Source organism: Uranotaenia lowii, chromosome 1 (assembly GCF_029784155.1).
Source record: "Uranotaenia lowii strain MFRU-FL chromosome 1, ASM2978415v1, whole genome shotgun sequence".
In the NCBI taxonomy this organism is placed as follows: Eukaryota; Metazoa; Arthropoda; class Insecta; order Diptera; family Culicidae; genus Uranotaenia; species Uranotaenia lowii.
In genome coordinates, this window is record NC_073691.1 from 215474489 (window position 1) to 215484416 (window position 9928).

Consider the following 9928-nt stretch of genomic DNA (forward strand, 5'->3'; position numbering starts at 1 on the left):
CAGCAAATTATCGAATCGAATATTCTTCTTCAAGCGAGTATGGCTTATAATAGCTTTTGCTGAATAAATTCCTGCATAAACAGTTATTAGACACACGTGCTTCGGCTATTATAAAGAAAATTTGTCGGCGATTTTGCTTGAAGCTGATAGATTGTTTTCCCGAAGATTGAATGTAGGAAAATAAATTGAAAATTTTTCTTGTCAAATGTTTTGGATTTTAAGCTTACAGTACAAATTTTTTTTATAGTTAAAAATAAATAATTATGCTACTAAACTATTACAACGAATCGCAAATGAAGGGATTTAAAAATCTGTCATCAAATAAACGAACATATAATAAAGTCCAATCAGATTTAATTTTAGTTTTTCCGCTAGTATGTAATTAAACGAAAATGAAAAACTATAATAAAGACTGCTCGTCTACTGAAACCTGGAAGATAGAAATTAAATCCATCATTTTTATGAGCTCATAGTATCAACTTGCCTCGCTATTGAGACATAAGTAGCAGAAGTATTTGTACTGAAGTCAGTCTTGAGTCTGCAAGAAGCTACTACCAAAAATGGACAATTATAGCATTATCCTCAAAATCTGCCGCAGATCTCTAGCATTCGCAGGGGTAGATATGTTCGACGAATACTGGCGTCCGAATCTGTGGACCATAGCAGTGTTTACCCTGCTGATAACCTATCCCTTAAGTGCCATTCAGTATATTAGACTTTACGTCGATTCATTGGAAGTACTGGCAGAGGCTATTGCTCTGTTGATCACAGTGGTGGATGCATTTTTCGGAACCGTCGAGCTCATTGTACATCGAGAGAAATGGCGAAATATCATGGATGAAATACATAATAGTCATCGTTTGTTCCCATCCGTGGAAAAAGTCCAGCGCTTGTTCGACGACTATTCCAATCTTAATGTGAAGTATGCTAAAGTTTTCTACGTGATCTACGCTTCGGCTACTCTCTCCTACACGATTATGGCCGCACTTCTCCCTGATGAGAGGAAATTCAATTTACCAATTGCCACATCAATTTATTCCATGAACCCTGAGGGGTACCTCTTTTATCCCGTCAACTTAACGCATCAGATCATGGGTATGCTCGTTACGCAACACATTTTGCTGGCTCAATGTTGCACACTCGTTACGGCAGTGATGTCAGCGTGCTGTCGATTGGACGCGGTAAGACTCATGCTGGAAGACTTCAACGAGCGTATTCGAGGTGCGAAAGATTCACCGCAAGCCCTTGAACAATCGCTTAACAAAATCATCGAAGCTCATGCACACTCGAAAGACTTCATCCGTCGCATCGGAAAACATTTCGCGATAGTGTATTTGTTCTTGTTCGCCACCTGCGGAGGAATCGTCTTCATGAGCTTGAACGTTGTTTCGAAAAACATATTTTCTTCCACCGGTTCACATATGGCGGCGGCCTTTGGAACCATTTTTTTGCAGTGTTACTTTGGCAACCGGCTGCTGATCGTCAATGAAAATCTTTATCAAGCTATCTACGACATCGAATGGTACAAACTGTCGATCACGGGGCAGAAAACGTTTAAATTTTTTCTCGCCAACGCTCAACTTCCAACGCAGCTGAACGGAGTTCTAATGCCACTGAATCTGGCCACATTTGTTTCGGTAATCGATCAATACAATTTTAGAATATTTTTTTGAGAACGTCAATTTTCAACTAAATATTGCGTTTTTTTTTTTTTCATATTTTCAGATCATGAAGGCGTCATTTTCATATTTTTCTGTACTGAGTCAGTAGGGATATTGAAGATCAACACGGATCCAAGTAGGCTGAATTTTGAGTAGCTCGTTTACCCTTCACGTTGAAGGTTTTTGGGATAGTTCACTGTTTTAAATCCATCGGTGACATTCTGAGATTTGATTTGAAATAAAAATGCGATATCTATATATTTAACATTATGTCATTACCACTTTATGTAGGATGAGGAATTCTAGTTTTTACATTGAAATATAGGTGCTTAACTGTTAAGGAATATCTGTGTTTGCTTTTCTACGGACACTGTGAGCAGTTCCTCAAAAAAATGTGGTTAGTCTTGAATTTTCTTTGAATACAGATTTTCTAAAAAAAAACTGGTAAAAAAATACATATGTTGAGACTTCAGGATGTTGAGACTTTATTCTGGGAAGAGTTTTCAAACTCGAAAAAATATTCGGAATGTTCGTTGTGTTTTGAATGAGTTCTCATAAATATGGTTAACTAAAGAGCTTTCCACTTGATCTGTCATTCTACGAAATCTAGTTGACCTTTATTTCGCGGTCACCAACACCTCGACGCGTTTTGAGGTACAATAGTAGTTGGTTTGAGTGTCGATATTTTGTCCTTCAAACAGCACAAACCTCAATGTAACTTTCCACTGCTTTGACTTGTTATTATCTTCACGTGTTTTCCCGTTGACAATTGCAAAAATACATCCCTTATATTTTTAAACCAGCTCCCATCGAGCAACCGCCGCCAGAAAGAAATTCCGACAGCTCGACAATAAATGTCAGCGGTCTAACAACTTCGTTTGCCATCATTCGTTGGTCGCTTAGGGTCGGAGGAATCGACATTTTCTCGACTAGGTGGCGTTTTAACGGATATGCATTGACTACCTTTGGGTTGATGGTCTTTCTGCCAATCATGTGCCTTCGATACATTGTTCTTCAAGCTCGGTCACTTGAGTTGATCGGAGACGGCGTCTGTTCCATGTGCGTTCATATGTTTGGCGTAATTGCTGTGCTGGAGTTTTCGATCAATCATCAAAGCTGGCTGCTCTTTGTGGAGTCAATTTTCAATCAAAACAAACGCTTTGAAGGCCAACAGGTTGATGATGTGTTCAAGAGCTACTTTGATGGAAATTTTCTCTACGTCAAGTGTTTCTATATCACCTACGCCGGATCAACTGTTATGTACACACTAAGAATGCAATTTCTCTCCTCGGGATAATGACTCTCCGAACCTTAGGGAAACTGGTTGATTCATACGAGCTTCGAAAGGGCACCCTCCCGAATCTCGAGATGCTCGACTTTTTCTGAAATCTGGGACAAAAATTCCATGAATGCACAGGCACTCGAACAATCGTCCTGTAGCACGTGGAAACTTCAGCTGTCAACCGTTTTCTTTCGCGCTTTTTTTTGCGATTGTTTTGGTTTCATCTCTTTCACACCAGTGCAAATCGAGGAACGCTTTTTCTTGCATGTACCGTTTTTATTTCAATCGAGTGGCCGGTACTCGCGTATATAGTTATAATTTCTTGGATGAAAGTAAAATCGGTGAACAGCACAACCTAATTAGTATGGTGCTTATGGGCAACCGGGACCGGGAAAATTACTGATGCAGCTATGGATAATCAACAGGAGCGCTATTCGAACGAGGCTAGTTTAACTCGGGCCCAAGATTCCTTCCTCCGTTTTGGTATTTTGGTTGATCGGCTTGCTCACAATGGCCCCGGAACGCAAGATCTTGAATTCCAGGTTTTCACGGCCATCGGTAGGTTTCACCGTCAACAGGCGTTTAGTGAATATTACATCAAAATATTTTTTTTACAGAAAAAGTGTCCCGCCTGTATGTTCTGTTGCGGTTGTTTATGTGTTGCATTTTTTTTAAATTCGGAACGTAAAAATGTGTAATACGTTGATAAAAATATTTAAAAATAAATTTCATTTTTTGTGACAATTGTGTTTTTTTTAATTATAAAAAGAAATAAGAAGCAGGGGGAGGATGTCTAAATTCACAGAAAATCCCAGGGGAAAGCCGTTTCGAACGCACAGAAAAACTTTAAAAGTCCTGCAAATTACAGAAGAACACGGATTCGAGCATACAGGCCAATTTGACAGTTGTATTCCTGAGCACTTTTTCTGTCCCGAGATTTGTCCTGTAATTTCAGCTGTTGAAAATACAGGACAAAATCGTCCCGACCACAGGAGAAAAGATTAAGTGTGTATCTGGCGCTTGCTTTGATTATGCCGGACTCCGAAAAATACGGCTTCCTATTGCTTGTGTAACACAGTAACAAGTTGTGTTATTCCGTTTTTGAAGCCTGAGCATTTGGGATTTTTAACCATCAATTTCCTACACCAAACAGTGGAATTGTAATTCTGCAGCACGTTCTTCTCGCACAGACCGCAATCCTTGTGACTGGGATCATTTCAGCTTGCTGTCAGCTTGGTGCATTACAACTGATAGTGAATCGTTTCAATAGTTTGATAAACGACCCGATCAACTCATCGGATTCTATAAGGGATACCTTAATAGACATCATCCGGCTGCATGCATCCACAAAAGACTTCATCTCACAGATGCAACGCAAATATGCTTACATTTATTTGGGAACGTTCGCAAACAGCGAAGGAATCATCTGCATGAGTCTGAACGTTGTGTCGGAGAACATCTTTTCATCGGTCAGTTCTCTGATGTTGGCAGCATTTTCGACGATACTGATTCAGTGCTACTTTGGGAACAAGCTTAAAGTGGTCAGCGATGAGCTGACCGAAGCCATCTATCAAATTTGCACAAACTACCCATTAAGGATCAACTAACCTACAAACTTTTGCTTGCCAATGCACAACCTTCTGCTGTACTGCACGGAGTACTGATGCCCTTGAATATGAACACGTTTGTTACGGTATTGATTTCTTTTTTATTCTTCAAATTTCCAAAATAACTTGGATTTTTTTTTCAGATTATCAGAGCGTCTTTTTCTTACTACTCAATACTGAACCAAACATAAGAGATAATAAAGTAAAAAATTAACAACTTGAATTTTTCTTGAAAAACATTGCTTAGGACGAAAATGTTACAACCAGACATACTGGCAAAAATATGAAACAGCTGATATCTTGAGGGTTGCCAAGCGTCCCGCAAAAGCAGAAAAAGTCCCAATTTTCTACAAAATGTTTTTTTTTTAATATCCCGCTTTTTTCGACTGTGTCTCGTTTTTTTCTTGAAATGTTCTCGTGACGGTTCATTACTCCTGAAATCTAGCAAAATCTGGCGAAATTGCGGTTAATCCGTGCACCCATGGTGGATTCTCTACATACATACAGACATTATTAAAGGCACTATAACCGCTGATCATTGATGTGACCATGTTTAACCACATTACGTTCCGTTCACGGAACTCATGAGCCATACAAATTTGTAAAAATACCGTTCGGGCTACAAATTGTCTCAAAGAGGTTCCAGTAATTCATGAACTGTGTCACATTTTAAAAAAATACCACTTGCATGATAATGCCATTGAGGAATCATATTGTACAAAATCAAACAAACAATTCAAAAATTATTGTTTTGTAGAATTTGTTTTAGTAGTTGTGCCAAGATATAGGCTGCCGAATTTTGGCATTTCTCGAATTGTACTTTTTGCGACCCTTAATGTATTTAACAAGTTCTCGGGTTTCAGGCAATGGCCAGCATGTAGGATGATGTAATAAAATCCATTAAGAACAGCTAACGTTCAACTATACCATCTTATCGAAAGCTCTAGAAGGCATATTGAATAAATACCAACATTTTGATATATGAAAGGACAAATGTAGTAACAATGACATAATCAAGCACCATATTTACGACATAGTTGCATCAGTTTAACCTTGATTCTATTATAGCTAATGAAAATTACGTCCTTACTTTCAAAAGGATATAAATTATTTATCAATAACTTCAAGAGTCTGTTATTAAGGCAATGTCCTATCGGATCCATTAACTAGGCTTATAATTACACGACTGTACGAAGCGTTTGAATGTGTTGTAGCAAAAAAAGGTTTCTTTAAAGACCTTTTCACGGCTGGAGCAGTTACTTTGCTCACTCGAAAACCGCTAGAGTCATTCTATACTGCAATCTAGCAAACGGTTCACGATGACCGAAAATCCAGAGTTTGAAAAATCACTCAGCGTGTTGCGTACGTGTCTGTTCGTTGTTGGAGTTGACATCTTTGGAGACGATTGGCGACCAAATATTTGGAGCTATACGACGATTTTGATTTTGGTGTCGTACCCCATGATGGCCGTTCATTTCATCATGCATCACGTCGACTCAACCGAATTTTTAACAGAAAGTGTTTCAGCAGCCATATCGATTGCCGATATGGCATTTTCAGTTCTGGAGTTTATTCGCAATCGCAAGGAATGGTTCGGAATAATCAAAAGTACACAGGAATGTGCCTTGTTGTTTGATGGAAAAAAGTTTACACAACTCTTTTACGAATATTTCCATCGAAATTACGTGTTTGTTAATATTTACTACAGCGTATGTGCGATAACTGCCTCGGTTTATGCCATTATTTCTTTCATGCGACCAGATCCCCGTAAATTTGGGTTACCTTTACCTTTGATCTTCCCATTTATGGATGCACAATCGGAACTGTTTCATTCTCTGAATGTCATCTATCAGTATGGGATAATTATATTTTCGGCTCATATTGCTGTAGCTCAATTTGCTGCTATTATTGTTGGCATCACTGCCGCATGTTGTCAGCTTGATGCGTTTAAAATCACGATTAGGAATTTCAACAGTCTGATTGCCGAGCCAGATACAACGCAGGAAAGCTTGAAAACCGCATTGATCGAAATCGTACGTCTGCATGCCGTCATTCGAGCGTATATCTCGAGAATCCAGCGCAAATTTGCCATCATGTACCTGGCAATGATCTTCACCTGTGGTATCGTTGTGGCCATGTGTCTCAATGTGGCAGCTGGCAACATTGTTTCCTCGAGCTCCTGCCTAATGTTGGTCGCGTTTGCAAGCATTATGATAAATTGCTATTGTGGCATCTATCTTATTGCCGTGAACGAAGATCTTGTGGCCACTATTTACGATATTGACTGGTACGAGCTATCCGTTCCCAATAGGAAGTTGTTTAAGTTTTTTCTTGCAAATGCGCAGACTCCCGCTGCTCTGCACGGATACTTGATGCCACTGAATATGGCCACTTTCGTCAAGGTCAGTAAACAAAGCCAGTATAACGTCAAGCTCTCTTCAAAAGTTTTCATCCATAGGTTATGAAGGCCTCATTTTCCTACTTTTCGATTCTCAATAAAAAGCAATAGAAGGACACTATTTTGTAAGTATATCTAATAATTTTAATGCTGTTTTTATTATTTACTCTCCACCTTCACGTCCCATAGGTTTCAAATATTTTGATGCAAGTTGGAAATGTTTTGATGAAGAATACATTTGGGATTTAAAGTGACTTGGTAAAACTTGTACAAGTTGTGAAATGTTAACTTAATCCTAACATTATAGTAAAACAAAAGAAGCTCTCTCAAATAAAGGAAAAAAAACCTCTGAATAAAATTATCTATAAAATCGGTACCAATCTTTGATATCACAGATCTTTGCATGGAGATTCCTGCGTCATAGAAGTAGGACACGCGCTGCATATAGTTAATTATGCGTAATCTTATTGGTTATAAAATGCAAAGAAATTTGCATATTTAATTTAAATCAAATTAGAATGAATATAATTTGGCGTAGATTAACGCAAAAAAAAAACAATTTAACTCATCATTAAGCAGCTGTAAGATTCGCAACCACCAAGAATCGGTATAACGTGAGCGAAACAATGCATATAAACCCTAAACTGAAACCTAAGGTTTAACAGTGCTTAGCGATGGGTTACAATACGGAGTTCGAGAAAGCTTTCATAATTTGCCGTCGATGTCTCTTCATTGTCGGAGTTGACATTTTCTCTGAAACCTGGAAGCCTACTATATGGTCCTTCATGCCAATCGGTTCGATGACCTCTTACGTGTTTTTTGCTTCGTATTTTCTAGCGCACCATGTGGACACGATAGAGTTTATGACGGAATGCGTGGCAGCTATATTTACGATTGGAGAACTGGCGGTTGCTATAATTAATATTCATCTTGATCGTCAGTCCTGGCTTGATATTGTGGAAGAAATGCGCAACTCTGCAACCCCATACATAAAACATGAGCTGACGCACCTTTTTGATAACTACTTTCATCGGAGCATTTTTTTCGTAAAAGTTTACTACTTTCTGGTTGCATCAACCGGTATAATGTACAGCACGACGGCATTCATATTACCTGATCCTCGGAAATACGGTTTACCATTGCCAGCAGTATTACCATTTTTGGCCAGTGACTCCGGGTTATTCTACACTGTCAATACAATCTATCAGAACTTTGTTTTGCTGAGCTCCGTACACGCAGCGGTGTTTCAATTTGTAATCAACTTATTCGGAATTTTAGTTGCATGCTGTCAGATAGATGCAATTAAGTTGATTCTCAAAAAATTCAATGGTTTAATAGCTGATCCCACGACCTCGGAAGAGATTTTAACGGAAGAGCTGATGGAAATTATTCGACTGCATGGTCTGGTTAAAACTTACATGTCCCATTTCCAAGATAAATTTGGATGGATGTTCTTTGTTTCCTTCTTTTCTATTGGATCAATTGTTGCTATGTCCATGAATGCTGTGTCGAACAACTTATTTTCATCCATCACCATTCTGATGATCAGCACCGCTTCAACTTCTTTGATGTATTGCGCTATAGGAACTTATCTGATAGTGGCCAATGAAAGCCTGACTCGAGCAATCTATGAGTTGGATTGGTACATTCTGTCGACATCGAATCAGAAATTGTTTTCTTTTATGCTGGCAAACTCACAAGAATCGGCAGCATTACATGCCTATTTTTTTCCCATAGATTTGTCTACTTTTGTTCAGGTAAGTGGCTTGTTTGAACTACAATCTCAAATTTAATGAATTTATTTTTGATTTTCAGATAATGAAAGCATCATTTTCATATTTTTCCATTCTCAATCAGAGAAGTGCTGCAGAATAAGTAGTATGCCTAACAGGAAGCAATAGTAAAAATATTCAAAAACCTTATAAAAAAATCAAGGCGAAAGTTATAACAAAAGCACATTATGTATTAGAAATTTCCTAAAATACACCTCAATGAAATCATTAAATAATTTGTCATTGATTATCAGTTAACTTAAACATAGCGTGTCCATAAGGTTGTATCGATTTTTAGTTTTCTCGAATTTCAAAAACTTTATGGCTCAAAGAGTTTCAGTTTTGATCGAAACGAACAACAGAGTTTAAGCAGAGTTTTAAAACGAGATTGAGGTGTTCGAAATTAGATTTTAAATTTTGTATGGAAAACGCTATGTTCGGAGAATGTCATTTTTTTTGGGTTTTAAGGAATATTTTGTCTCAAGCAATGCAAATGAAACTCCTATATATGTATAGAGCTTACTGAAAAATTCTCTAGCTTCAACTTTGCCGCTGACGGTGAAGCGGTAAGATTAGCGAGAAAATAGTTACAACGCCTCAAACAGAGCGTTCTTTGTTCATAAAAAGATCCTAGCAACACAGACAGATTCCGCGTTTAATTTATAAAAAATATATTTTAAAACAAGAATATTATTGATATTAGAGCTTCTGATGAAATGATCTCCGTTAGATTCTCTATCATTTACAAACAGAAAAGTTAAGCCCAGCTAACATGAAATCGTTGTAGAAATGATAATCCAAATCGACTAGTAAGACATTTTGTCATTTATGAGTTCAATTTTTGTTTTGGTTCAAAATACACGATTTTAACTGGTACCAATCGAGAAGTAGGCCATGACTTTTTGGCGACGCACGCATTTTTCTTTACTTTCATCGACAATTTTAGTTCAATTTAAGATTTTTTTCAAGAAATTAAGAAAAACTATTGGAAAATGTTCCAATAAGTGAACGGCGGAAGTTGCCGAAGTGATTCCTGGTTTATTTAAGAATACCTACTAGGAAGGAGTGATTAGCGTGACACATTCTGATAACATATTTCCGGTGCTGTGGGAAGGGAGATTTTTTCAAAAGTATAAATAGTGAATTAAAATATTGGTGTGTGTGTATGGATTTAACCGACACTTGGTCATCCGATACGAGCGTGCATG

The 9928-nt window shown here is 37.9% G+C and overlaps 3 protein-coding genes across 3 annotated transcripts; all 3 read left to right on the top strand.

Annotated features, from left to right (window-relative positions):
- The first annotated feature begins 560 nt into the window (after nt 1-560).
- LOC129738395 (uncharacterized) lies at nt 561-1673 on the top strand. Its single transcript, XM_055729575.1, has one exon. The coding sequence runs from the start codon at nt 561-563 to the stop codon at nt 1671-1673; it is 1113 nt and encodes a 370-aa protein (XP_055585550.1).
- Nucleotides 1674-5869: 4196 nt separating this feature from the next.
- LOC129738396 (uncharacterized) lies at nt 5870-7015 on the top strand. Its single transcript, XM_055729576.1, has one exon. It carries the CDS (start codon nt 5870-5872, stop codon nt 7013-7015), a length of 1146 nt encoding a protein of 381 aa, XP_055585551.1.
- A 626-nt stretch (nt 7016-7641) lies between these two features.
- LOC129739886 (uncharacterized) lies at nt 7642-8896 on the top strand. Its single transcript, XM_055731428.1, has 2 exons — nt 7642-8705; nt 8764-8896. The coding sequence occupies exons 1-2, from the start codon at nt 7734-7736 to the stop codon at nt 8821-8823; spliced, it is 1032 nt and encodes a 343-aa protein (XP_055587403.1). The 5' UTR covers nt 7642-7733; the 3' UTR covers nt 8824-8896.
- Nucleotides 8897-9928: the final 1032 nt, after the last annotated feature.